Source organism: Acanthochromis polyacanthus, chromosome 18, assembly GCF_021347895.1.
Source record: "Acanthochromis polyacanthus isolate Apoly-LR-REF ecotype Palm Island chromosome 18, KAUST_Apoly_ChrSc, whole genome shotgun sequence".
NCBI classification, from domain to species: domain Eukaryota; kingdom Metazoa; phylum Chordata; class Actinopteri; family Pomacentridae; genus Acanthochromis; species Acanthochromis polyacanthus.
In genome coordinates, this window is record NC_067130.1 from 20,925,487 (window position 1) to 20,951,994 (window position 26,508).

Sequence of the window (26,508 nt, forward strand, 5' to 3'; positions counted from 1 at the left end):
AAGCAGTGAGCGAAAAGATGCCATGATACTCTGTCGGGCTCAGGTTTGTCACTGTGGACGAAATCTTTCACATTAAACATTTGTTGTAGAAGGAAAGTGGGGGGGTGGGGGTGGGGGGTGGGGGTGGAGGATTTTGACAGTAAGAAAGACCACCAGACTCCTTTGAATAAAGTAAAATAAAATTGCACAAGCAGGACAGGTTGTGTTATGACAGCTATTATTGCACACACACAGCCAACAACGACATTGAAAACAGGGTGATGAACATTTTGACAATGCAACAGTGATTACATAAAAAAAGATCTTGTGCCACAGATACAGTGAACCCTATTAACCACATGGTGTAGGAAAAAAATAAAAATGCACTCTGGATGCATCGACATACCATATCTATATAAAAAAAGGGAAATGTAAGAAAAACAGAAAAAAGAACAAAGTAAAATGAATTTGAAAAAGTCTTGTGGATCATGTAGTTAGTGTCTCTATGTGCTTCTTTCACATTCCCTTAATCGTTGGATGACAGACTGATTTTAAGCACAATAAAAAGCATCAACAGCGCAACAAGCTAACTTTGCTAACGAAAAACTCTACATGACATAGAATGCGTAATGTCAGAGAAAGAAGCAACATGACAAGAGTCTGTAAACAGCAAGGAAGTCATCATTAACAGAATCATTCAGTTCCAATGACCTTTACTTAATATCACAGTCTATTCATAGTTTTAAAGTATACAATAAGTTAAATTCATATGGCTTCATATAGTATCTATATTATATCTCCTATGATTAATAGCCCCAGCACACACACCACACATTCGTAATAATCTACTGTACCATCTGTGTGCATTATGTCTTTGCTTTTAAAAGCCTTTTTTTTAAGCTAAAACATTTTGTACAAAAATCTACATGGGAAATCAACCAGCAAAACTAGGTTGTACTAATTTGAGTAGCACAAACCAAAACTGAAAATGTTCTATGATAATAATTTAAAGTGAGGAATTTTTCCTTTTTTTATTCTCCATCAATACCATTATCTGGGCTTGCTTGTGCAAAGAAAAACCACAAATATTTCAACTGCTGTTCACATGTGCCATATTACTGGAAATTAAAGGTACCCTGTGGAGTTTTAGACTACTGTTCAAGCTATGGAGCAATTTCATTGTACTGCTATTAGTTTCACGCCATTCACTAATTGGATGTTCTAGATGATGCACAAAGAAATGTAACTAGCAAACAGGAAACTCTAGGAGGAGCATTGCTACCATAGACTGTCTATAAATGATGGACATAGCCTCAGAGGTATGCTAAATCTGCATTGTTTCTGACAGCCAGCAGGAGACAATTCTTCTGGTTAGAAAAAGAAATCTATTTGTATAGATGAGAAAATGACCCTAGTTCTGATTTGTTACCTCCAAAAACATTTTCTGTGGCCTTAATTGCTAGTTTTAAGTCTTCTTCAATACAATAAGGTGTCAATGTGGTAAAGGATAGTCCCATTTAGAGGAAAAAAGATGATAAACCAGGGTATGTTAAAGGGTGGAGCAACTTTGACCATGTCAGTGACAGCAGTGTCCTCAAAAAGAAAAACTATTTGGCGATGACTAAATTCTAAATGTAAGGCTTCAAAATGGTAATCCACAAACTAACGGCTGACCATATAGTGGCTATATTCATCTGTTATATACAATTATGACCTGTCACGTGACAGATAAACGTGGTCACAGCTGTCAAAATCCTCCACAGGGCTGCTTTAAAATAACTTCACGTAAGGCACTGGGCTGACAGGCTTTATTTAGTGACAAAAAAGCTGATGAAGCTGAAGTGTCACTGACGATGTGCGGCATAAGTCTTAAAGTCATAAGTCTTTCCTTTTACGTTGCTGATATACTTGCTTTTAAATACATGTTCACACATGCATACCACACTGGGCGAGCTGGGTGAACAGGTCTTCATTAACAAATGTGTTTGTGAGATAGCACTCAACATATGACTGTCGGGACAGATCTAGATCACACCAACAATGATGGAACGTTTTGAAGATAAAGTCATAAAGCATTATCTATCTGAAGGCCAAATCTGTTTGTGTAAATGTCTGAAACTACTGAAGTTCCCAGGACTCAATACAGATTCTATCCAGACAAAACTCAAAATCTGAGGCAGCTTGGTCTCTCTGCACATTAGGGATGCCGACTGCACATCTACTGATAAACTAAACAGGAGTTGAGTCTGACTCAAGGCCAAATCTAAACGGAGTCAAATTTGAGCTGAGGTTGAGTCCAAAAGGATTAAAGTCTTGGTCAAGGCTATGTCATGACTGAGTCCAACAACATTTGAATCCTAGTCACGGCAAGTCTACAAGGAGTGAAGGCAAGTCCGAAAGGAGTCGAGGCTGACTCTAGGCCAAATCTGAAAGGTTTCAAGGCTAGGTAAAAGTAGACTCAAGACTATCTTGTAGTACCTTGAGCGCAAAAGGATTTAAATTAAAGTCAAGGCCAAGTTCAAAAGGAGTCAAGGTTACATCTGAAAGTATCTGAATCTGAATCAAGGCCAAATTTAAAGGAGTCAAGTTTGAGTTAAGGCAGAGTACAAAAGTAGGAAATACAAGTCATGCTCAAGCTCAAAAGGTATCAAAGCTGAGTCCAAAAGGACTTAAATGAGTCAAGGTGAAGTCCCAAACGAGTCGAGGTTGAGTCAAGGTCAAGTCCAAAAGGAGTCAAAGTCAAGTTCTAAAAGTGTTGAGACTGAGTCAAGGCTAAGTCTGAAGCAACCAAGTCAAAGATGAGGCAAACAAACACTGAATCAAAAAAAGAAAAAAGAAAGAAAGAAAACCAGGTTCCTTTCAGTCTGAGAAAAGCTAAAATTGTAGTACAAATAACATTTTCTTTCATAAGCTAACCATGACACATACAAGGTTTTGAAGGACACTAGTGATCTGAATTAGGCCTGACATCCTCAACTTAAATATATCAGTTAAGACCTGAAGTTTAAAAGTGCCGATGGGAGGCTGAGACCAAGTCAAAGCGTCCAAGTGTTTGTCATGTTTTTCAGTCTAGCACTACAATAAATATTAAAGGAGCTCTTCTTTTTACTGTCAAGCGATTACAAGAACATTGCGTTGTGGCACAACAAAACCAGATGGTAGTCTATGTACAAGTATCCACTGGAGGCAGTAAAAATATTGTGATCCGCACGATGATTTTTAAAAATATTGTCCAAATTCTTTGGATTGTTAGGCATGATTAAGTGCAAACCTGCCCCCGAGTGAATATACTTTTACACTCCAACACAAAGTATGCAAGTATGTGAACAATGATGACCGTTTAAGAATTTGAAATGGTAAAAAGCAAGTATATCAGTAACCTGAGCACCGTTACATAATGGAGAGACTTATATAATCAATGAGCTGACTTTACCAATGAAACTAAACTGTCACTAGCGTTATGGTTCAGATCCTGGAGTGTTTTTGGAAAATGTACTGATGAAGCGTCTCCCTCGTCCTTCTGAGAGAAATTGATAGACAGTTCAGTGCAACAACACTCCGTCTGTCTATCGATGCCTCTGGACTGACATGGCCAGCCTGCTGTGACTGGTCACCACCACACATCTGGTTTGCAAACCTACAAACCACATCAGTGTCTGATCTGATCCTGGGTGTGTGTTTGAGCCTGCAGTTGCCTCTTTTCCCTCAGCAGCTTCTGGACTCGACTTTGGAAAGGATCCCAGAGGTTTTGCAGGATGTTATAATCCTGCTGCTGCTCCTGGTTCTGATTGTGTTTCTCATGACTCTTGGAGTGATGGATGTGGTGGTTAAAGGGCCTCTGTTGTTGCTCATTCTGGTTGTTGCGGCGCTGGAGAGTAAATGACTTGTGGTAGGTTGCGGCTGCGAAGACAGATGGAAAAGAGAGTTTGAAGTAAAAACATTTTAAAACAATGTGCAGCCTTGTAATTGAGTCATTCCATTAACAATCAACCAGTGCCACCCTGTCCCCCTCAGAATCAGCTATTTTTTTAGTATTCTAACTGAAGCCATGCAAAATTTTACCTTCATACTGTGACTACTTTTAGAGTTACAGATCTATAAGTGCATAGGGGAGGGTCAAGATGTTTAATTTGCGTTACTTTTTCCAGCATTTCTGAGCCTCATAAGTTCACAAGTACAGGAGATAGACACATGACATTTGAGCTCTGTTCAAATCTACAACCAAATCAATCAGCCTATATATATGTATGTACACATTCAGTTACAGTAATCCTCATTATGAAGAGGCCTAGTTATGAAAGATAGGTTCATTGCTACCACAGAATGTTAATAGATACTATTTAATTTATATTAGTTCCAACTATATGTTATTAGTGTATTAATTATTCATAATTAGTATTGACCCAGAAAAAACACATCAGTTCATCAGTAGTTTTCACCCCACCAAAGAATGTGGTGGAGCTATGTGACAATCACCATTGGTTTGTCTGTCTGCCTGTCTGTTAGTAACATTACTGAAAAACGATTGATGGATTTACATGAAATTTTCAGGGAAGATCAGAAATGACACAAGGACCAACTGATTAGATTTTGGCAGTGATACGGCTTATAATCTGGATCCACGAATTTGTTAAGTATTTCTGTATCATTGTGAGATCTCTCCACAGCGTCACTGTAACTATGACAACAAGTGAACACTACGTCAGCTGCCTGCTGACGATCACATGATTGCAATCGTACTACAAAACTGTTTTCTGCTATAGCTGTATTTTAATCCTCATAATTGTAGCTTGTAGTTGGGAAATGAAGGAGCAAGATCAGTGTTCATATATTTTATATAAGAATTTGGACATATCTAACATTCAGTGCTTGTGTAAGAGTCTTGCAGATTCTACTCTGACAGTGATAGGCTCTTGTTCAGTTTGTTCTTTTAATGTTTTGTATTATTGTTACTGTACATTAGTTTTTCACCACTGAATGACCCAGAGCAGAGCTCCAGTGCCCTTATGTGGACACTCACGGCTGGTGCAGGTGACTTTGGGCATGTCCCATTGGCCATTGGATCGGCAGCGTATAGTCGGAGCATGTCTCTGGATGAAGCCCTGTTTACAGTGATAGCGGAGCAGCGAGTTGATCTCATAGCGAGGCTTCATGGGCCCAAACACTCGAGCATCCTTCACCACAGGGGGCTGGCCACATGACACTAGACAGTAAGAAACAGCATTTAAATATTTGATTTATGGTTCATTGTTTATCCAGTTGGTGGGTAGGGCAACAACATGTGAACACAACACACACATGTAAGCACCTGTGCAGCAACATGATCATTCACTTTGGTTAATGTTTGATGAATCTTAATCCAATCTTTGTTTTTCTTTTATCTCCATTTTTGGTCTCCACCACCTGATGAGGAAAATATCTCATTCTTAAATTGCTAAATGTTCCATTTTGTTCATCAGTTATTCTGCAGCTGTTGTTTGATATTGAGCAGGTGGTGTTTAAAAGCTTCACCAGAACTTTTTAGGTGAAAACCAAAGCTAAACTGAAATACGTGCATGTTACAGGTTGGTATAATGGTATCGTTCATTCCATTCGGTTTATTTACTTTAGAAAACAATCAAGATACAGACATAGATGTGTTGCATTAATGTAAAAACTGGCAGTGAAAGCAGTTATCTGATGAAGGACACCATGAAATCGCATTGTTTCTAAAACAGTCTCTTTAATATTAAGAGCAGATACACAACATAAACGATATGACATGAACCTTGTGTTTTAATATATGAAAATAAATCTCACCAACAACATGCTTACTATTTAAATGTCTGTAAATTGACTGGTGCCAAGTACTAAAATTAAGTGGAAACATAAAAGTTGCCAGAAATACAAGAACCTAACATGCACTTTGGTAAAAAATTGGCAGTGATATACCATACATGTGATTTATAGTTTACATTCTGAAAAAGAGTCATAATCATTGGTGACCCCTTAAAAGAGAACTCCAACTTTTACTTAAAATGCATGGTTACTGTCTTAAACTGAAGAAGATTCTTATAATTCTGATAAGCTGCACGTGTTTGACACAGACACTAGTTTTGGTCAATGAGCAGCTTATTCCGTGTGAAAAAGTGTAGACGTCGGCTACCACACACTAGAAAAAGGGGGTTAATTAATCATTTTATTAACCAGGATAAGACTTTTTTCTCTCTGTGTTCTCTAATGTAAAGAATTTTGTTGGTGGCGATAGTTTTGAAATACCTGGCTTTTATTGCTCACACAATCGCTCATGTAATTAAATTGTGTACATACCTGTTCCCTTCTTGCAGGTGAAGGTCAGGTGATAGTTGCAGGGCACATCGTTCCACTGTCCTCCCTCATGCCAAATCATCACCACACAGTCCTCTCCTGACTCGAAGAAGCTGTCGGGCTGGTTTGGCCTCCAGTGGTCGTATTGCTGTCAAAACACATAGTTTCATTTCTGACTTTGAAACATTCAGCCACCACTGAACGAACATGGAGTTATTACTTCATATCTACTAAGGACAGTACAGAAATCGGACTGCAACCCAACTGACCCAACTCTTCTCCCCACATTTCCTGTCTCTCACTCCACTGTCCTACATAACAAAGGCCAAGAAAGAAGAGGTGATATAGTCGAGTGAGAGAGGAAAACTTTATTAGACTGAGGTGTTTTTTTATACAGTAAACAGAAACAATTCATGGCTTTTTCTTCATTCTCACACAGTACTGTACATGTGTGAATAAGGACTATGAGTGATAAGGACACCAGTTTTCCTTTCAAGGAAACACTTCTTACTCATCACATGTGGCTGGATGTAATTCACAGAGAAACCAGACAGTGGAGCTGCTGAGACAACCAGCGCCACAGGCCTGAACAACAGCTTTCTGCAGCTTGTATGCAAGAAGAAATGCACAAATAAGATCCTTTAGTTTACTTTAAAATCACAAAACCTGCACTGATCATGCTGTGCGTACATACTGAGGCTGTGCACAGATTAGTCAGGGTGTGTCTGTATTCTCAGTAATAACACTTTACAACTAGAAAAGCACTCAGAGTGCAGACCTCCGCCAAGGATAGAGAGGAAAACAGGAAACCCATGCAGTAAAGGATCATGAGCTGGAATCAAACCTGCGTCTCTGACAGAGTTCTGTTTACGAATCACCTTCTTAGCCAGTTGAGCTATCTGGACACCTTGCTCCAATTTGTTGGACGACATACTAACCTATGATGTTTTAGTCATATTTTGGACAACATACTAAAACATACTAAAAAATTCAAAGTGATCCAGAATCCAGGATCCTTTCCAGATTGCCACCAAAATTAAATCAGCTCTTCCTCTTACCATAGTCTACATCCCCTCAAAATTTCATGTGAATCTGCCCAGGCGTTTTTGAGTTATCTTGCTAACAGACAAACAGACAGACAGACAGACAGACACACAAACGCCGGGTGTCACATAACCTCCTTGGCGGAGGTAACAATAGCAGCGTACTCCCTCCAGTATCACATTTCAGGATTTCTCTCTGCTGTCATCAGGCCGAGTTAATTCAGCTCACATGCTGCAACAGCAGACGCACAATGTGTGACGGGGTGTCATCACAACTGAGAGGCACAAACGAGCTGCGTCACTGCATTCAGCTGGAGGCATGTCATGAAACATTCGAAAGTTCACGTTTTTGGCACTGGTGTGACACAGTGATGCACAGTGACGTGTTTTATGTATTTTGTGTTTTAGTTGAGTTTCTGCTCTGCTTGTAGGAGTCACAGAACAGACTCTTTCAGTTTTATTTTTAGCGCTGTAACATGCAGAAAATCCACTGATTCAATTACAATTTACAATTTTCTTACAATTTCATTTTGCAGATGTTTTTATCCAAAGCGACTACATTTGAAAGTAGATACAACACAACTAAATTCAGTAAGATTAGTTGTAGTCATTTTGTGTCTTTTTGAGGTTATTCTGTGGTCGTTTTCTGTCTTTTGTGCTTATTTTGTCTTTATGTGAGGATTTTGGGATTGGGTTAGTTTTGCATTTTAAGAGAGCTTTATAACTTTTAAATAAGAAACAATAACGGTCACTTCATGCATATAATGTTTTTGTTGCATAGTCATTCAATGAAACAATTATTTCCCCAAATTTACAAGTCTTGATTATTCATGGAAAGTCAAAACATTATAATAAATCAGAACACACATCTTCAGATGTCTTCGTCAGTTCAACCAACAGCTGACAAGATTTTAAACACAGTCAGTTTCTGATATTTCTATTACAATGTGCTTTTGTGTGTAAAAGATAGCTTCCACTTTGTGTGCCTATTGAATAAATTAAATGATTGATGATTTCTTTGTGACATTCAGTCTTTGGGTCATTAGCTCTTTGTTTCAGACTTGCTGTGATGGGAATAAGTCCAGGACATTGTTACTCCGCCAAAGAACTCGGCAGCGTGATGTGACGATCAGCGTTGGTTTGTCTGTCTGTTGACAACATTACTCAAAAATGGACAAACAGATTTGGATTAAATTTTCAGGGAAGGTCAGAAATGACACAAGGACCAATTATTTAGATTTTGGCAGTGACGTGTTTTATCCATGGATTTGTTAAAGATTTCTCTATCATTGTGAGATAGCGGCACGGCGTCACTGTAACTATGACAACAAGTGAACACTATGTCAGCTGCCTGCTGATAATCAAGTGATTGAGATCCTACTACAAATCCACCACTGCAGACTTATCGAGACTTGTACGTCACAAATGAGACAAGGAACAATTGATTAAATTGTGGGAGTGTTTCCGAGTACTCATCATTTCCTGCCGCCCACTACAGATTTACGTCACACAGTTCACAATTATGTACACACGTTAAACACACGCTTGTGCTCAACGCAAGGTCATTTTGTTTGTGGGTCATATAGAGGAATGAACAGCCTAAGCGGAGTACTGTGCTCTCCGAGTCCTTTTTTACTTGTGTTATGTGTCAGTGAGTGCTGGTCTTACCATAGGTCTGCCATCGGTCCACCTGAAGTCCCTCTCAAACATCTTGTCACTGAGGCCGATCCACTGGTAGTCACTGCCCAGACCTGCAGAAGAAAAAAAACATGCAGAGTCTGAGTTCACTCATGGATGAAGGGAGGCAGCTGATGAGGATTATCACACTGCAGAGGGTTTAGGAGAGGAGTGAGGAAAGACTGAATTCAGGTCTGTTTCATCCGTCAGCAGCTTCACCAATAAACTCAGAGACATTTCGCACAAACGCTCAGTTTGATGTTCTGTGGAAACACCCTTTCTATCTTCCTGACTATCTTCATTGGACTCAGAGTGCACAGATCCACACATCATGCGTTCATCCTGCTTTATTAATAAACAGAAAGTCGTTTGTTGATGTTATCACTGCTGAGGGGAACAAACATGTCTCCATATTTAAAAGAAAACAATCACTTTTCCAGCTGTGAGTTAACCAAAAGGTCTGTTAGAGTCAGCTGACCTGTACACTTGCGTGTTCGAAGCACTGTAGGTGGTGTATTTAGTCAAAGTAAAGGAATATATCAGTTACATGACATGTAACAGATGTTTCCGACTGTCTGGGTACTTAATTTTACTGTAATTTAACCATATCAACATATCTATTTCTCAAACACTGCAATTGATAATGATAACAGATACGTTTCCACTGCAGGCACAAGGTCATCTCACATGTTTTTCTGGTCTTTTGTTGTGTCTTTTGGTCATTTTCAAGCTACTTTGTGGTCACTTTGAATAACTTTCTGGTCCCTGTTAATCATGTTGTGGTCTTTTTGTTTGCCTTTGGGGTCATTTTGAGTCACTCTGTGGCCATTTAGTCTTTTCATGGTTGTTTTGTAGCTTTTGAGATCATTTTGTGTCACTGTTGTCATATTTTGTGTTTATTTACGGTCATTTTGAATGTACTTTTTGATTGTTTTGTGTCTCTTTGTGGTCATTCTGCTGCTTTGTAGCCATCTTGGTTTCTTGAAGCCAGATGTAGTGAGTAAAGGGAAGCTGATGTCTCAATCCTAGGTTAGCCACACCCAATTTCATCTGTTTTCCTCTGTGTGGGATCATAATTTATAAAACAAACACCATGTACTTTGTAAGGAGACTTACATGAAAAAAGCACATGAAAAAGTAACAAATCAAGTGAGGTGTACTCTAACTTTCTTAGCTATATGTTCAAATTTCTTTTTGCAACCAGAAGAGTCGCCCCCTGCTGGCTACATCCAATATTTTTATATATTCTGTGGCTGACACCCAAACAGCATTGGAGTATTGGACCCACATCTCCCAGCAGAGCTCTGGAACAATATTCGGCATGACTTTTGGTTACATAGTGAAGACAACTTACGATTGACAAAGAGCTGTTCCTCATGTGACAGGATGCTGGCCAGGTGAGCTCCATGCAGCCGACACTCCCTCTCTGCAGCATCCCAGGTGCGACGGTGTGTGAAGTACTTGTAGCAGTGTGACTGAAACTTCTGCCAACCAAATCCACACACCTCTGTATCTGCACAGAGGGAAAAACATCAGATATTAAAGAACCATAAATACGCTGAGTACACTTTGTCTTCACTATTTGTATCAGGGTGAGAATTGTTTTGAACAAATTTTTGAACAGAATTACACATTCAAATATAGTGAACATTCACTGAGCACTTTCTGTGGAACACCTGCTTATTTATGCAATCATCCAATCAACCAGCTGTGTGGCAGCAGAGGTCAGGAGTTTTAGTTGATATTTACATCCAACATGAGGATGAGGGAAAATGTGATCTCGGTGACTATGGCATGATTGTTGGCAGCAGATTGTTGGTTTGAGATTCACAACACCAAAGTTGAGGAGGATGGGCTCCAACAGCAGTTTCAGCAGAGGTAAATCTTATTTCACTCAAAGCCAAATTCTGGTCTCACAGCTGTCTAATGAGCTGAAGTGGTGAGTCTCTGTGAACAGCCTCTACTGATGCATGTGAGGCATTTATGGAACATGAGCAAATGAACAGCAGACCAGCAGTCAGGATGTGTGGCATTTAGAGAATAACTGAGATCTGTAGCATCTACTGATACACATGAGACATTGAGGGGAACATCTGTAAATTGCATTTCTCAATGTGTGAGAGGCATTTAGGAGTACTAGTGATTTGTAGCGTGTCTCTACAGTCTGCAAATAATTGCCACTAGGGCAAATCAGTAAATTTTAGCGTTTTATAATGTGTGTGGCATTAAGGAAACGTTAGTGAATTATAGCATTTGCCAAAGCACATGAAGTGTTTAGGGAACATCAATAAATTGTAGTGTCTACTGATGTAAGCAAGGTATTTAGGGGACCATGTTAAATTGTAGCATCTAACGATGAACGGGAACATCTGCAAAATGCTAAGTCTTTCAGTGTGTGAGGCGTTTAGAGAACATTGGTAAATTGTCCACTAAAGGTCTGCATTTTTAGGGAGAATCGGTAAAAGTTAGCATCTACCCATGCATGTGTGGTGTTAAGGGAACATCGGTAAACAGTAGTGTCCACCAGTGCATGTGAGGCATTAATAGAACACCAATTTTCTTAACTGATGGTCGGCCATGTTATCAATCAATATTCAATTAATTCTTATGACCAGTGAAGTACAGTAGACATTTTTTCCATAAGCTGACAAATTTTTACATCTTCAACCACAAACACATAACATTTGCTGTAAAATCAGACAAGGAACGCTGTCTTGGGGAACCAACTCTTATATAAATTGGGACATCTATCAGTGTCTACCAATCTTTGTGTGATGCATTTAGGGGACATCTCTAAATTTTAGCTTTAGAATACAGTGTGTTTTACACCCTTTGCATTTACACTGCCTGAGTCTCTGCATTCACATCTGTCACGTTGTGCCACCCAACACCATAAGTCAATTCTCAGCCAATGGAAAACACTAAGATATGATCAAACAGCCAACGTGACGCATTTTTTCCTTAGAGTGAGGTCCAAGCATGGCTTTAGCTGTCGGAGCATCAAATTTAAAAAGCACAAGCACCTAAAATGTATTATTTGGTGCCAAAAGACAGGGTCAAACGACACTGAATGAAAACGTTAACGTGAAGTTTAGACCTTTCTAGTTGCTAACTCGTTTTGATGCACTCTAACTTTTCAGGTGTAACAGCTGACTAATCAAATCACAGTTTCTTTTCTCAGATCAGTCATGCTGCTCCACAATCAAAGTCCAGCTTTGCAATCTCTGATTTACTTTCAGGAAGAAGGTTTTTAACTTGATTATATGCATGAAGTTGCCCACAGCCAGTCGATTTGGACTCGTGCTGCTGCAACAATGAAGCAGCTCTGGTTTGTTTATTTCTCATCAGACTCTGTTGTTCTGCAGAGAGAGAGACTCAGAGGTCCAGCTGGGGAGTAAATCCCCCCGCTGAGTGAGTTCAGTAACACACAGTTGGGCTTCATTAACCCTCACAAATATCCAGTTGTCTGCAGGTCAAACACAGACACACACAAACACACACATTTAGCTTGATATACAACAACTTAATCAGCCCTCTGCTTTGTCGGCCTCAGTGAACAATGGCTGTTTTGTGTCAGTGGCTTGAGAATCATTTCGGTGCCAATAAAGTCGCGATGGAAAGTTGCTGTCGAGGCTTCAGGGCATAAGCCTTATATCCTAATAACTGCACTGAGCGACCACCTGCAGGGTCAGGTGAGGACTGTAATGAAGGCAGAGCTGCTGGATGGTCAGCTGGGTGAATGCAGCCTCATGCAGTACATGAAGGGCAGCCTGCTTCAGTTCGGGGCAGGACTTATTCAATGCCACACAGCTGCAAAAGCTTTCTGGCAAAATAGTGGAGCAATTATCTGTTTTTCTCCTTCTTTCCACTGGCAGAGAGCTGCGAGAGGACAGCTGTGTCTCTGAGTCGCTGTCTACTAAATTCTGCATGCATCAGGCAGGACAACTACAATGGATAGTCCAGAATTTACATCTAAGTTTGCATTCATCCTTCACATGGATACGCCCTGCAAAAGGGGAATTTTCCACTTTCTATTCCCCCACTTTCTCTGGACAAAGAACTGACAATGTGAAAAGAAGCAGTGCTTTTCTTTGCCATGTTTCAAATTTATTTTCTTCAAGGTCAAGTCATTACGCTTAAGTTGTCCTTCTACACTGAATATACATCATTGTGCTTTGGTGTGCTCTCAAGAGTCACTTCACGCACTTCAAATAATGGCAGCTAAAGCAGTGCAGATCATGTTGGAACTGGAGCTGATGAATGCTGGACAAAAGTTACTTTTACCAAAACGACTGCAGCACATAAAAGACAGAAAAGCCGAATCAGATACAGTTACAGCCTGTTGTATAGTATATTTTGTTTCAAAGAAGTATTATCTTTGCGCAAATTGATATACAAAGCAAATCAATTGCAGTTGTGCACAAGGATGCTGAAAAGATTTAATGCAAAACTATAAATCAGACTTTAGCCAGCAAATTAATGTTGTGCAGAGTCCTTGATTTAATATGATAAAATATATACATTTCACACTGCTTGTAACATACTGTTGGTATGTGTTGGTGTCAGTGTAGTTTGAACGTATTCTGCTGATGATGTATCATATGTGGTAGTTCCTCTAAATTACCATTAACTTTATTAGTCATATTAACTTTATTAGTATTTTGACAGTGGTGCGGCTTATAGTCTGGATCCACGGATTTGTTAAAGATTTCTGTGTCTCACGAGACAGCGTCATGGCATCACTGTAACAATGACTACAAGTGAACACTACATCAGCTGCCTGTTGACGATCGCATGATTGTGATCTAGCTACACAGAAGAAAAGAGAAACTGAGAGGAAAATAAAACATACTGGACATACAGATAAACAAATGCAGCATGAACAGAGAAGCAGGTTGTTGGATGGCATGTTAAAACGTCTTTCTACAGACAAAATACATCCAGAAAGTGATTGGAGGTCAGACAGTTAAATCTCATTTAATAACTGATGCCCTTGTTTAATGTTATGACTATACTATACATATACAACATAATTTTTATTTTGAAGCCCGAAACTGGATTTTCTTCATATGAATCATTTGTTTAGCATATTGACATACAGAAACAAAAATCTAAAGTTTCAAGAATGATTTCAGAATAAAGAATTTCACAAAAGAAAACAGCACCTGCCAAACACAAAGTCACAACAGTCAATACCGAGTATGGCCTCCATTTGCTTCCATGCAGGCAGCAATCCGTCGGCGCATGCTTTGGACCAGGCTTCTGATTGTGGGTTGGGAACAGCCCATACGCCTGGCTACATCACTGTAGCTCAAACCGGCCTCCACCATACCCAGTGCCCGGAGACATTGTTCATGTGATAGACGCAGCATGATGCTGTTCACTGGACTAACAATGGTGGCCTTTTTTGGGCCTTTATATAGGCCTTCAAAACCCATTCTCAAATTGTGCAGATACTCACTGAGTATTGCTTGGTGTGTATTTGGTTCACTTTTGCAAAGTGACCAACCCATGTGCAATGAATCATGACAAAATGACAATTCATCATTATCTCAACTACCAGGGCACTAGATCATCAGTAAATCCACAATGAATAATTACAACCCCCCTACAAGTAGAATTCTGCGTACATTTCTACCTCAAACTTTCTATTGACTGTCAGTATATATAAAAGAATGTGGTCTTGAAACTTGCTTCTGCTTCCACAACAACAGAACAACCATCTTAAACTTTCATCAGTGAACTCTGGTGCATGGTCATGGAAAACATTAATCCCTGGAGAGCTTTTGAGAGCCTGAATCTCGACTCGCTGCTGAGTAATGACAGAAATATTGGGCGAGAGGCTGGAACTAATCTGCTGAAGAGCCGACGCCCAGAGCTGGAGGACAGCTAAGGACCAAACGCTCGGTTTGTACACTTTATTTACCTGTTTGAATGTAGGTCAGTCTGTGTAGATCGCATATATATGAATGATAATCCCACGTTGTTGTGGCTTAAGGCTTGTTTTTGTAACATGGGGCATCATTTCCTTTAATAAAACGGATTATAGGACCATTCCGTGAAAAATCCATCAGTGCCTCCCACCTGACCCCCTCAGAATCAGCTGATTTTTGTGTACGGTAACTTAAGTAGCAGAGTTACTTGCCTTGAGTACACACAAGCAAAACAAAATTTCACTCCTGTGTTTTCCAGCCACTTTCATGTGTCTATCTCCTGTACTTATGAAGGACTCAGAAATGAGGGAGAAAATAATACAAACTAGAAAAGCACTCAGAGAGCGCAGACCTCCGCCAGGCCATCTGTCTGTCTGTCTGTCTGTCTGTCTGTTAACAGCATAACTCAAAAAGCCATGGACGGATTTTCACCAAATTTTTACAGAATGCCCGGAAGAGCAAAAGTAACAATCGATTAGATTTTGGAGGTGATCCGGATCACCGTCTGGCCGCCATCTCTCAATTGTACAGAGTCCTTCAAAAAAATCCTGGATCCAGACGGTGATCCGGATCACCTCCAAAATCTAATCGATTGTTACTTTTGCTCTTCCGGACATTCTGTAAAAATTTGGTGAAAATCCGTCCATGACTTTTTAAGTTATGCTGTTAACAGACAAACAGACAGACAGACAGACAAACAAACAAACTCTGATGATTACATAACCTCCTGGCAGAGGTAATGAAAAAGCGCAAAATTTCGACCCAACTCTGTGTACTTGAAGTGCTTTTAACTGAAACTATTCATTATGTGAAGGTAAAGTTTTAAAGAGCTTCATTAAATATATTGAAGGTATTATAGATTTTTAAAAAGTCAGCTTATTCTGGGGGTTCGAGTTGAACTTTCCTCAGATTTGGTTGATTATTACACTGCAAAGGAACGTGGTGAAGCAATGTGACACATATGTTTGTCCGTCTGTTTGTCTGTTAGCAACATCACTTAAAAATGGAATAACGGATTTGGATGAAATTTTCAGGGAACGTCAGCAATGACACAAAGACCAAGTGATAAGATTTTGGCAGTGATGCATCTTATTGTCTGGATATGTGGATTTGTTAAAGATTTCTTTATCATTGCAAGTCAATCAAACATAAAGATGAGGTGCAGTGAAGTTACTGATATTCACCACAGATTGCAGACCTAATTCATTTGTTTCATGTCTAGATAAAGGCTGTAATCACTGATTCTAACCTTGTTCACAGAGCTCTCCGGCGTAGCTGGGCAGGCAGAGGCAGGTGTAGGAGTTGACCCCATCCAGACAGGTGGCTCCATTCAGACACGGGTTGGACTGGCACTCATCGACATCTGCAACACAAGCCATCATTATTCCACGTCCTCGGTCTGTCAGTGCGGGGTCAGCGTGGTCGGCTGTGTGTGCTGCTGTACCTGTTTCACACCGCTGCCCAATGTATCCAGGTGCACAGACGCAGATGTTCTGGACTCCTCTTTTGTAGCAGGAGCCTCCATTCAGACACACACTGGTGGAACATGGCAGGAGATCTGCACAGTGAATACAACACTGTTAAAACGACATCCGCATCAAGAGCAGCATTGTCTCATGTGATCAATCTGTGCCTCTGCTCTGAATTTGTGATTCTTTGTTGGCATTTTGCAGCTTTGCGGTCATTTCGTGTTGGTTTGTGGTCACTTGTTTCACATAAAATGCCCTCTGTTTTAGTAACCTAAAAGACAATTTCAGTTGCTTATTGCTAAAGTTCTGAGGATTACCAAAACCTGAATGACTAAAAATCTACACAAAAGTCATGATATTAAAATTAGATGTGTTTTCTTTCCCTGACAGAAGAAATCTGACATTTCTGACAGTTAATGGTAGAATATAGGTGTCTTTATGCTTTGAAATCTGCTGGATGGTATTGGGTTCAGAGGTTTGATTTTATCTCACTTTGCTTCCAGATGTTTTAGCGATATATCTCACTGAACCAGGAGTGACATACCATCTCTTAGACCACTGAGTCAATTGCTCTGAGAAGCTCAGAATATTTTGTCTTAGAATTTTGGCCAATTTTTAAATAGGTGTGTAGGATAAAGGGATTTTCATGAAATATCACAATTTTAAGCTCAGATTTATTAGTGATTTTTCCACAATGGAACTGCATGTCACAGATGAGTAACTTGAGGCTATCGAAAAGCTGAAGTCTGAAGATTCTTTTTGTTTTAATGTGGAAATTTTGGCAATTTCAGCACATTTATGTCCATTGCTGTCTATATGGATGTTCAATAATGTGCACCGCCCCTATCGAATAAAGAAATAAAATAAAAATGTACCTCTGACGTTTACAGTGCTGGCCTCCACAGAATAAGCCAAGTCGGTGCCGGTCTCTGGTTCCTCTGTTGCCTCGGTCTCCTCAGGTCTCTGTGGGAGGGCCTCCACCTGGCCAGGGGCGATCTCTTTGTCGTAGTCCACAAACTCCTCATCTGGCAGAGCGGTGGCGTCCGGGTCGGGGATCAGAGCCCAGTCAGGAACTGAGCGGGTGATTTGGTCAAAGGTATACAGGGGAGATGTAGTGGAGAGCGTGGTCGGCCTGACGTCCTGTGTGGAGGTTGTAGTGGACGGATCGGTGTGTTCCCTGTAAAGTACAGTGCGGTCATCTGACGTTGTGTTTGGAGGCTCTGTGGTGACTGCTGGATGTTTCTTAGCATCTGTAGCAGCAAGGGAGGGACGTGTGGAGGGTGCTAGTGTGGTACTTTCTACAGTTGTGTGCTTTACGTCTGTGGTTTGGTCTCCCGAAGTCACAGCTGCCACTGTTGGTGAAACCGTGACCTCCTCTGACATCTCCCCATCCCCAGACAGCTGATCCACACCTGAGCCAGTTTCTGTTAGAGCATCTTCTGTGATTTCACTGTCAGCTGCAGGTGGGAGCTGCGTGGTGTGGAGGGCGGAGTGAATCGGTGGCAGTGTGCTGGTGACTGTGGGTGTTTCTGGTGGGTAAATGTCCTGCCCTGAGGCCTCGTCTTCTCCTGAGGCAGAGCCCTCTAAGTCCTCTGTCTGCACTGGTGTGGTGGTTTCCTCTGACTTTGTGTCGGGCATAAAAGTTGGAGACTCTGTCCCTCCAATTTCTGTCTCGTCTGTCATCACACCCGGCTGGCCGCCTGCAGCCGGCGTGGTCGAAGCACCGGAACTCTGAAGTGTAGCGCCAGGTACATCATCGGTGGGGTGGCTTGCAGAGCCTTCCATGTCATCATAGGTGGAGACTCCTGAGCCTGATGGTGTGGTGGACATCGGTAGTGAAACAGGTGGAGTAAATATGGTGGTCGTCGCTGTTTTATTTTGAGTTCTGAGTCCAAAGTTGGTGAACACATCAGGAAATGTGTCAGCTTCCACACTAGAGACTGAACCTCCATCTAGGTATGCATCTGTAGGATGAGAGACCTGGTCACTGCTTTCCTCAGTAGGTGTCTCCTCGGTGTGTATTTCTATGACACCATAGTCGAAGGGAGTCACTCTGGAGTCCTCCTCCCTCTCCTCCACCTCCACCTCCTCCACACGAATAGGGGTGGCCGTCTCAAACTGATCACCTCGGGCTTCCTCTGGCTGTTCTGGTGCCAGCGTCACCTGGATGCATCAGGACAGCGCATAAATTAAAAACAAAGGTTTGTAAAGCATCATGTTGTCATTTAATTCTAACTTGGGTCTCTGCTTTGGTGGGTTTGGCCATCTTACCTTTCAGCGTTAATTTCATTAGCAACAAAAGAAGGGTTTTAGCAGCTTGGAGATTAAAACGAAATTTTGCATTTGAGTCATTCCAACCAAATATAGAAAACGTTTCCACCTCACCTCCTCAGCATCAGCTGATTTTTTTTATCTACAATAACTTAAGTATATTTAATGATGCCATGCAAGATTTCACCTTCATACTATGAGTTACAGGACCTTCAGGTACAGAGGAGTGATTTTAATGCGATGTCATAATTCTAAGCACAGATTTGGTCACTTTTACTGACAGAATCTCATTTGTGTTAAAAATCTGAAGATTCTTTATGTTTTTACAGTTTCTTGTTGATGAAGCATGTCTTTTTGGCTGTTGTTTAAAAACAGCACATGGCTTTCAAAGCTGCTGTTGAGTTTTGGGGTTTAGAGGCTTAACAGTAGAAATCTGAGCCAAAACTACAAAAATCTAACTCGTGCTGGAAATCATCTGTCAGTTAAACACTCCAGTGAATAGATGGTACCTCATGTTTTCCGTTGACAAAGCTGACCATTGGCGGTAGGTTGATGGGAGATGGATCAAGGGAGTCGGCGTCCCCACTGCCTTGGATGGCTTGACTGGTCAGCTGAGTGAGGTCGGTGATCTGGGGGAAAATGGAGGCCTTCCCAGGCTGGTTTAGGATGTCCAGGACGCGGTCAACTGTAGACACATGAGAAAACCACGTTCACAAATCAGGTGAGAAAAAAAGAGACAGCAAAGCAACAGTGCCTGAATTTAATGTTTTCAAATATGAAATTGTTAAAATGTTAAAACAGATATGTGCTATGGAAAGACACCACATGCTAATTTAAAGAGTTTACTGCCACAAACAGAAGACACAAAAGCGGTTGGTGAATAATATTAAATCAGAAATCTCGAGGAAAGGAAATATTTGAGTGAAATACACAATGTCTCAGAGTCTTACTGCATTACACCTGGTTTTCCTTCACATAAATAATGCTTCCACCATAAATCACAAAAATTGCTGCATAAAATGCTGGAATTTATGGGTTTGACACCCAGACCCACCTATGTTCATGTTCTGCACCCAAGCTGTTCCTTAATATTTCGTTGGTGGTCAGGAACCATGTTGTAAGGCTCTAAGAGTGCACGTGTTTGAGACAAGCTGACCTCCATTAGGTCAGAATTCCTGTATCTCAGCATATATTATGTGCCCATTGACTAAACAACAGTATAAGCGCAGAACAAATGTCCACTGCACTTAAATTATGTTGTTAATTAATACCTTATTGATTCCTGAAGTCATTAATTATTGATTTAGATAATTAATCAGTATTTGCATCCCTAGCATCCTGCCACAACCAGGAAAACCACAAAAAAATATTGAAGTCCTCTTTCAGTCCGCTATCAATATAGCCTAGCCGCGCTAGACAACCCACGGCAATGAATTTAATTCTCTGCCAGGGTGGGTCTAGTTACCCTCGGTAAGCCTCGAGGTTGGATGCTCCTAAAACTGGCCAACGAATCACCATGAAGTGTAGAGTCAGAAGGCGGGCGTAACTAAGTGACGACAGAGGCGTGGCGATTCTGACAGAAACAACCGGAAACAACTAGCCTAGCTGCGCTAGACAACCCACGGCAACAAATTTAATTCTCTGCCAGGGTCGACAACAAAAACGACAACAGTCGTTGAGCTCCATTAGCACAGACTCTGAATAATCTTTCTGTTAAAATGTCTTTAATATACTTGAGCTTCACCCATTGACTGTATAAATAAGGCTTCACCGAACTACCGCATCCTCTGATTTCCGGCGCTCTAGGAACTACGTCAGCCTATTTGTTGTACTGATTGGTTGTATACCTATCCAATTGCTGCAGAGTGATTTGAAAGACAACCTTTTAGCCCGCCTCCCTCCCTGTCGAGAGTTCCTAGACCCTTGTGTCTTCAGACCTGGGTCTAGCGCGGCTAGGCTACCTTCAATAAGCAAATTATCCAAACTCCCTCTTTTACTCACTTAAAATCGGTATCAGCCCCAAAAAGTGTCAGTCAGGCTCTTTCTGTTTTGTGTACAGACTACAATTGGGTTCCATGCAAATGTATTGTTTTTATTTTTTCATTTTAGAGGAGGTAAGGTATTTCTTACTGTGCTGAAATTATGTAGCAACTGTAATTTCTTCACAGTTTACATTGAAAAATGTAATGAGCTTGTTTTAAAAGTTTAAAGCAGTGGTCTTCAACTTATCTGACTTGTAAAAGAAAGCCTATAAGTTGTTTGCAGTTGTACCAAACAGACATTTCGCCTCTAAACTCCTCACATGGTTTCATTTAAAGTACTGTGCAAAACCCAAAAAGGAAGAAAAATCCAAGGAAAACTAATCCAGATTTGTGAATCAGAACCTTTAATCATCTCAGCTGCAACCTCCGGGGCGGGAAATTTTATTTTTCCAAAAAATTGCAGTCCATTGTATGTCCACTTGAGGCTCCCAAAGAGCATGAATCATCATGTTAGAAGTTCCAAATTTACAGCAGAAATAAACATGTTTACAGTCTGGGATAGAAACATGTCTTGTCTCTATAGCCAGGAGTCTAATGCTACTTGTACCAGAGCACTTCTTTTATGCACTGTGACTCGTTTCTACGGTTATGTTGCTGCTAATCTTATGGTGATAAGTTTATACACATCAGACAACTCTAACTGAGCACATGATAAAATGTTAGACTGACTTCATAAATAGTTCATAACGTCACCATGTTGGAGCTCTACTACGCTGGTTAGCTTCCAGTTCAGCACTTAAAATAAACTTAACTTCCAGTGCTGAGCAACTAATTCCCAAATTTGTTCCATGTTTTCATGACGTAAAACCATTTTGACCATTTTAGGCAAACTCTTTATGCATTTGAGATAGAGAGATAGAGTTAGGGTTAGTCCAGTCTAGTCCAATCTGGTCTAGATTGTCCTTCATAGGCTCCTCGAGGATGATGAACCTGTCAATCCTCACTCAGAGCCTTGACTTTGATACATTTACTGGCATTTGACCATTTTGAGTCATTTTGAGCAATTGTTGAGCCATTTTGGACAAGTTTTTGGTAATTTAGAACAATTTCCTATTGATTTTATAGACGTTTCAAGTCTCCACTTTTAACTATGGTTGTGGTGTTTCTATAGAAGTGCAGGACTTTATACTGCAGTGAAAAATGAGCCCACAGTGGGAGAAAAAATTGTCACAGGATCATGAGAGAGTTAACCGATAACATTGCTCTACATTCTCTGCAGGTCTTTAGTGTTAACATAGTACTTCTTCAGTTGCTGCTTCAGTAAAGGATCAGACTAATGGTTGGAGATCTTACAGCAGCTCATTTCTGATATTGATTAAAATGAGCCAAACAGCCTATCTGGATGGGTAACAGTCGGGGGTCTGTGTTGCTTATGATTAAGGTCAGTTGGTGCCAGCGGCTGCTCTCAAACGATGCACGCTTGTGTGACTTCATTAGGACTTTATGGTGCACATGGAAGCTGCATCGTGGGAGTGAAATTACAACAAAAAGCTAAGTTTGGTAAATTTATGTGAGGATGAACAAAGAAACACATCACGGCTTGGCTAATCCAACTCTGTCAACGTCTAAAAAAGCCTCTGTGTGACTCAGGAAAACCTTTCATCGTGACACTTGATGCTTCAATTTTCCTGATTTCAGTGGAAACAGTGAGTCGGTGCCACTCGTGCAAACCAGCAGCTGCTTTCTGTGATGATATATTACAGATCCAACAGGACATAATGTTTCCATAATAAACACACTCCTGGAAGATGGCACCACTCTGCTGAGAGGAACAAACTCTGTAATTTGGGTGAGTGTGCAGAGGTGTGTGTGTGATTCAGGGGCCACAGGCAAATCCAGAAATGGACCCTTTATCTTTTGCAGATTACTATTAACCCTTTCCACATGTAAGATTTATGCTCCTTCATGACAAACACTGAAAAAACTGCAAGTCTCTGGAAACAATCTATCATGTAAGAAGCTGTGGACTTACTTGCTTCATTCTAAGGACTTGGTGCAGTACCTGTCAGGATAGCTTGTACTGAGACCGCATATCTGTATTCCTGGTTTTGTTCTTTGAATTATAATTACTTCCATTATTGTATTATGTTGTAACAGGACTGAGATGTTATCTGTTATTAAAACATTTTCTGTCCTTCTCTGTCCAGCTCTTTGTCTTTTTGATGAGTCAGCAGCTGGACAGGAAGTGATTACAAACACACGTGAAAGAATCATGGCTGTAAAGCAATGCAAAACTATGGCAGATACAGAACTACAAAGAGACACAAGATAACAAATGTCTGTAAAGAGACAGAAAATGATCCCAAGAAGATGCAAAACAACTGCAAAGAAATAGAAAACAGCTTGAAAGGGATGCAAAACAAATATGAAGACATGCAAAATGAGCAAAGTTATTTAGCAGATCTGTGGCTCCTTGGAAGAGGTGTAGGACCTTTAACAGGTCTCCTCATTGTCTCATAATCAAACATTAATCAGAAGATAGAGAATAACTGAAAGAAAAAAAATCATGACATCTCCACTTCTGAGCAAGTATTTGGACTTTTCCAAGAAATGTTAGTAACAAACCAGAGGCTCTGGCTGGGGGCCCTCTGAGCACTCGGGCCCCTGGGCCTGTTCTTAGTAAGTCTGTTCAGTGTAATCCATCCTTGGTAACACAACCACCACAGATGAATGTAAGTAAAGACACTGAGAAGTTGTTAGTTTCAGGCTGCTCCCTGGAGAAAAGTTAATTAAGGTCAGCTATTTGTGGTTTGTTGCCGACTCTTTCGACAGATATTCAGACGTCTGTAGACATGCCTGCTGAAGACAACAGAGACTAATCAGTCGTTCAGACCACCACTGTGTGTTTGTGTGTGAGAAACAGAAAGAAAGGCAAAGGAAAGGACTATTCATGAGGCTCTGCTGTTTTCCCAAACGAGACGCTGTGATGTGTTTACGGTATGTTTAGCTGCAAAACTGGACGCACAGAGATCACTGACTTCATCATTTCCACATCTGGCTCTGTAAATACTGAGTGTGTTTGTGTGTGAGAATCTGTCAGCATACAACACAAAGGTAACAAACCAATAGCCGTTTCCCACTGAGACAACAAACAATAGTAAATCACCTGCAACAGATTATTGTACAGTCCCTGACAGTATACCGCAACACACACGAGGTCACTCTGGAACATAAATGTTCTCACTGAAAGACCTAAACTTTGTGTCCCAAAATACTAAAAGCTTGCAAAAGACGCAGGGGGAGTTACAACTTACAGTATACAGGACAAGGGAGTACATTCCTGTGTAATATCAGTTAAATGTCCAATGATTCAAAACAGTATCACATCACACTGCATTACTTCTAAGAATCTTCTCTGATGATCTAACGGTTTGATTCACTATGCTAAACTAGAGGCTCCAAAGTAGGAACTCCATGCAAGAAAAGTCATACATTACTGAAATCCACATCTATTTTATTTTAATACCTCATTTGTCCGCTTTTATTTTTGATCACAGACTCAATTCTCCTCAGCATGGAGGAAACCAAATTTCTGGAGTCAATTGAAGCAACACACTTGTCCAGGTCATAGTTTTCACTTTGCTCTTCAAAACCCTTGTGTAATTTTGCTGATTAAATCGCTATCACGCTGGAAGATTTCTCTTGTGCCAAGTTTCTACAGACAGGGAGTCATCTTGTCTGCAAGTGTATTGGGATATCCACAGGAACTCATTGATAAATGTTATCCCCCAAACACCTTATGAACTCATTTAGCTCCATATCATCACATTTCCACCCTGTGTTTCAATGTCAGGACCATGCATTCATTAATGCATTGCATCATGGTGTCCATTGCTATATAGTTTGCCAACATGATCTGCCCTTATTCCAAGTGACTGCCTCCTTGGGTGGCTATAGCAGAAAACAATAGGAGGCTCCACCACAACCAGGTACAGCAGCTGATCTAAAATGCATTTTCTGACATGCATATAGAGAGTACAAGTTTTCACCGTATTTTGGAGCTGGTGGAGCAAAGGTACACCGTACTCTCTAACACTACATTTCAGACAAGGCCCTACCAGAGCTTTACAACAAGGTTTGTTACCTCATCCATACCATAAAAGAATACTTTGGATGCAGAAGTTCAGATGTTTCTCTAAATTAATTTCAGTTGACTTCAAGTGTGCATTATCTAGATGTTAAATTAGGACTCAGCACGAGCAGATACTAAACAATAAATGACTCAGATGGGATCAAGGGGAAAAATAGACTTGATTGAGATATCCCTAATTGTGTGTTTTTATCAGTCATAAAATCAGGAAGGTGGGGCAGAGTAAGGAGGAGTCTGAGTGTCCTCCTGGAAATTTCACTTAATTTAATGTATTCTGGTGAATTTTATGCACTAGTTTGTTCCTTTTCTGCATCAGTATATGGTTGAAATGTCATAATGTGTGTCAAGGAAAACACAAATTGATTAAAAAATATCATGAAACATAATACCGTTAATCATAATTAATTTGATGCACAACCTGGGTCAAAGGTGATCCAAATTTTGCGGAAAATGGGTATCTCCTGACCCACACTGCGCATCAAAGGGTTAACAGTGTGGCGTCTTTTAAATGGCGTATAACACTCTAGCAGTAAAATTCTAAATGATAAATGACTATGATCAGATGGGGACAAATAAACTTGATTAGGACAAACCTAGTCAACATCAACTCTGCTCCAGCTTCAACTCACCTGACTGATTTTGGCTGTGCACGTTGACGAGGATGACGTGGAACGGAGATTTGCCTGATGACTCTCCACCTGAAGACATGCCCAGAGACTCAAGGTCAAACGCTGGTGGAGCCCCGGGGGTGACGTCCTCTTTGAAAACCACGGCAGGTTGTTGCCCATCCTCTGTGGCCCCAGCTGGCTCTGGTGTGACAGTCAGTGGAATAACTGCAGTGATCTCCGTAGGGCTTAGGGTGACTTCCAGTGATGAGGTTTCCAGGCCTGCGGTGACCTCTGGAAGCCAGCTTGGTCTCAACGTGGGTCCTGGGGTCACTGCTCCCGAGCTGTCATCGCTGCTGCCTCCCTCCCCACTGCCACTGCTCTCACCCTGGCCTGATCCTGCCTGGCCTCCCTCCTGCCCCATGTGGGAGATGTCGAGGTGTTCGGGCTGCGAGCGGGAGGTGGGTAATGGAGGGAGCTGCATGGGGATCAAAGTGTCTCCTCTGATGGGGACCGACTCTACCTTGTGTAAGTTACTGAAATCTTGAACGTCAAAGTCATTGAAGGTGGTAGAGGGGATCGCTGAGGTTGAGGTGTGTGGGGAGGTGATGTCTGCCAGCGGGCTCTCTGTTGGTGAATATGCGACAGGCTCCGGTCCTGCTGTTTGGATTTCAGCTTTTTCAGGGTGTGAGGGTGCTGGAGTGTGAGGAGCAGCTGTGGGGTTGGACGCAGCTGTACTCGCCTGGGAACTCGCAGTGGTCGGTTCTGGTAGCTTAGCTGTGAGAGAGGGGAAGAGGAGAGAAGATTTAGAAAACAGACAACAATGGAACTACTAACACTGATGACCATACCATATGCTTATAGCAGGGGTGTCAAACACGTGGCCCACGGCTCAAAACTGGGTCCAATCTGGCCCGTGGGACGATTTTGTAAAGTGCAAAAATTACAGAGAACACATTTAATTGCAAATTTTTAATTTGTAAAACTATAAATTTAAAACTGTTTTTTGTCTTTTTTCTTGTTTCTGTTGTTTTGTGTTTCCATTTTGTCTCGCTTGTATTTTTTGTCTTATTTTTGTCATTGTTTGTTTTGC

General features: G+C 40.9%; 1 protein-coding gene across 1 annotated transcript in view; it reads right to left on the reverse strand.

Moving 5' to 3' along the window:
- Positions 1-200: 200 nt before the first annotated feature.
- The window catches only part of LOC110957034 (versican core protein-like), a 44,289-nt gene continuing 17,981 nt past the window's right edge, over positions 201-26,508 (reverse strand). Inside the window, exons 7-16 of the mRNA XM_051938753.1 lie at positions 25,440-26,192; positions 19,188-19,363; positions 17,283-18,570; positions 16,383-16,496; positions 16,188-16,301; positions 10,360-10,518; positions 8,997-9,079; positions 6,289-6,433; positions 5,000-5,182; positions 201-3,879 (exon numbers count right to left, since the gene is read on the reverse strand). Coding sequence (XP_051794713.1) covers positions 3,629-3,879; positions 5,000-5,182; positions 6,289-6,433; positions 8,997-9,079; positions 10,360-10,518; positions 16,188-16,301; positions 16,383-16,496; positions 17,283-18,570; positions 19,188-19,363; positions 25,440-26,192 — 3,266 coding nt within the window. The 3' untranslated portion in view covers positions 201-3,628. The remainder of the gene's footprint in view (positions 3,880-4,999; positions 5,183-6,288; positions 6,434-8,996; positions 9,080-10,359; positions 10,519-16,187; positions 16,302-16,382; positions 16,497-17,282; positions 18,571-19,187; positions 19,364-25,439; positions 26,193-26,508) is intronic.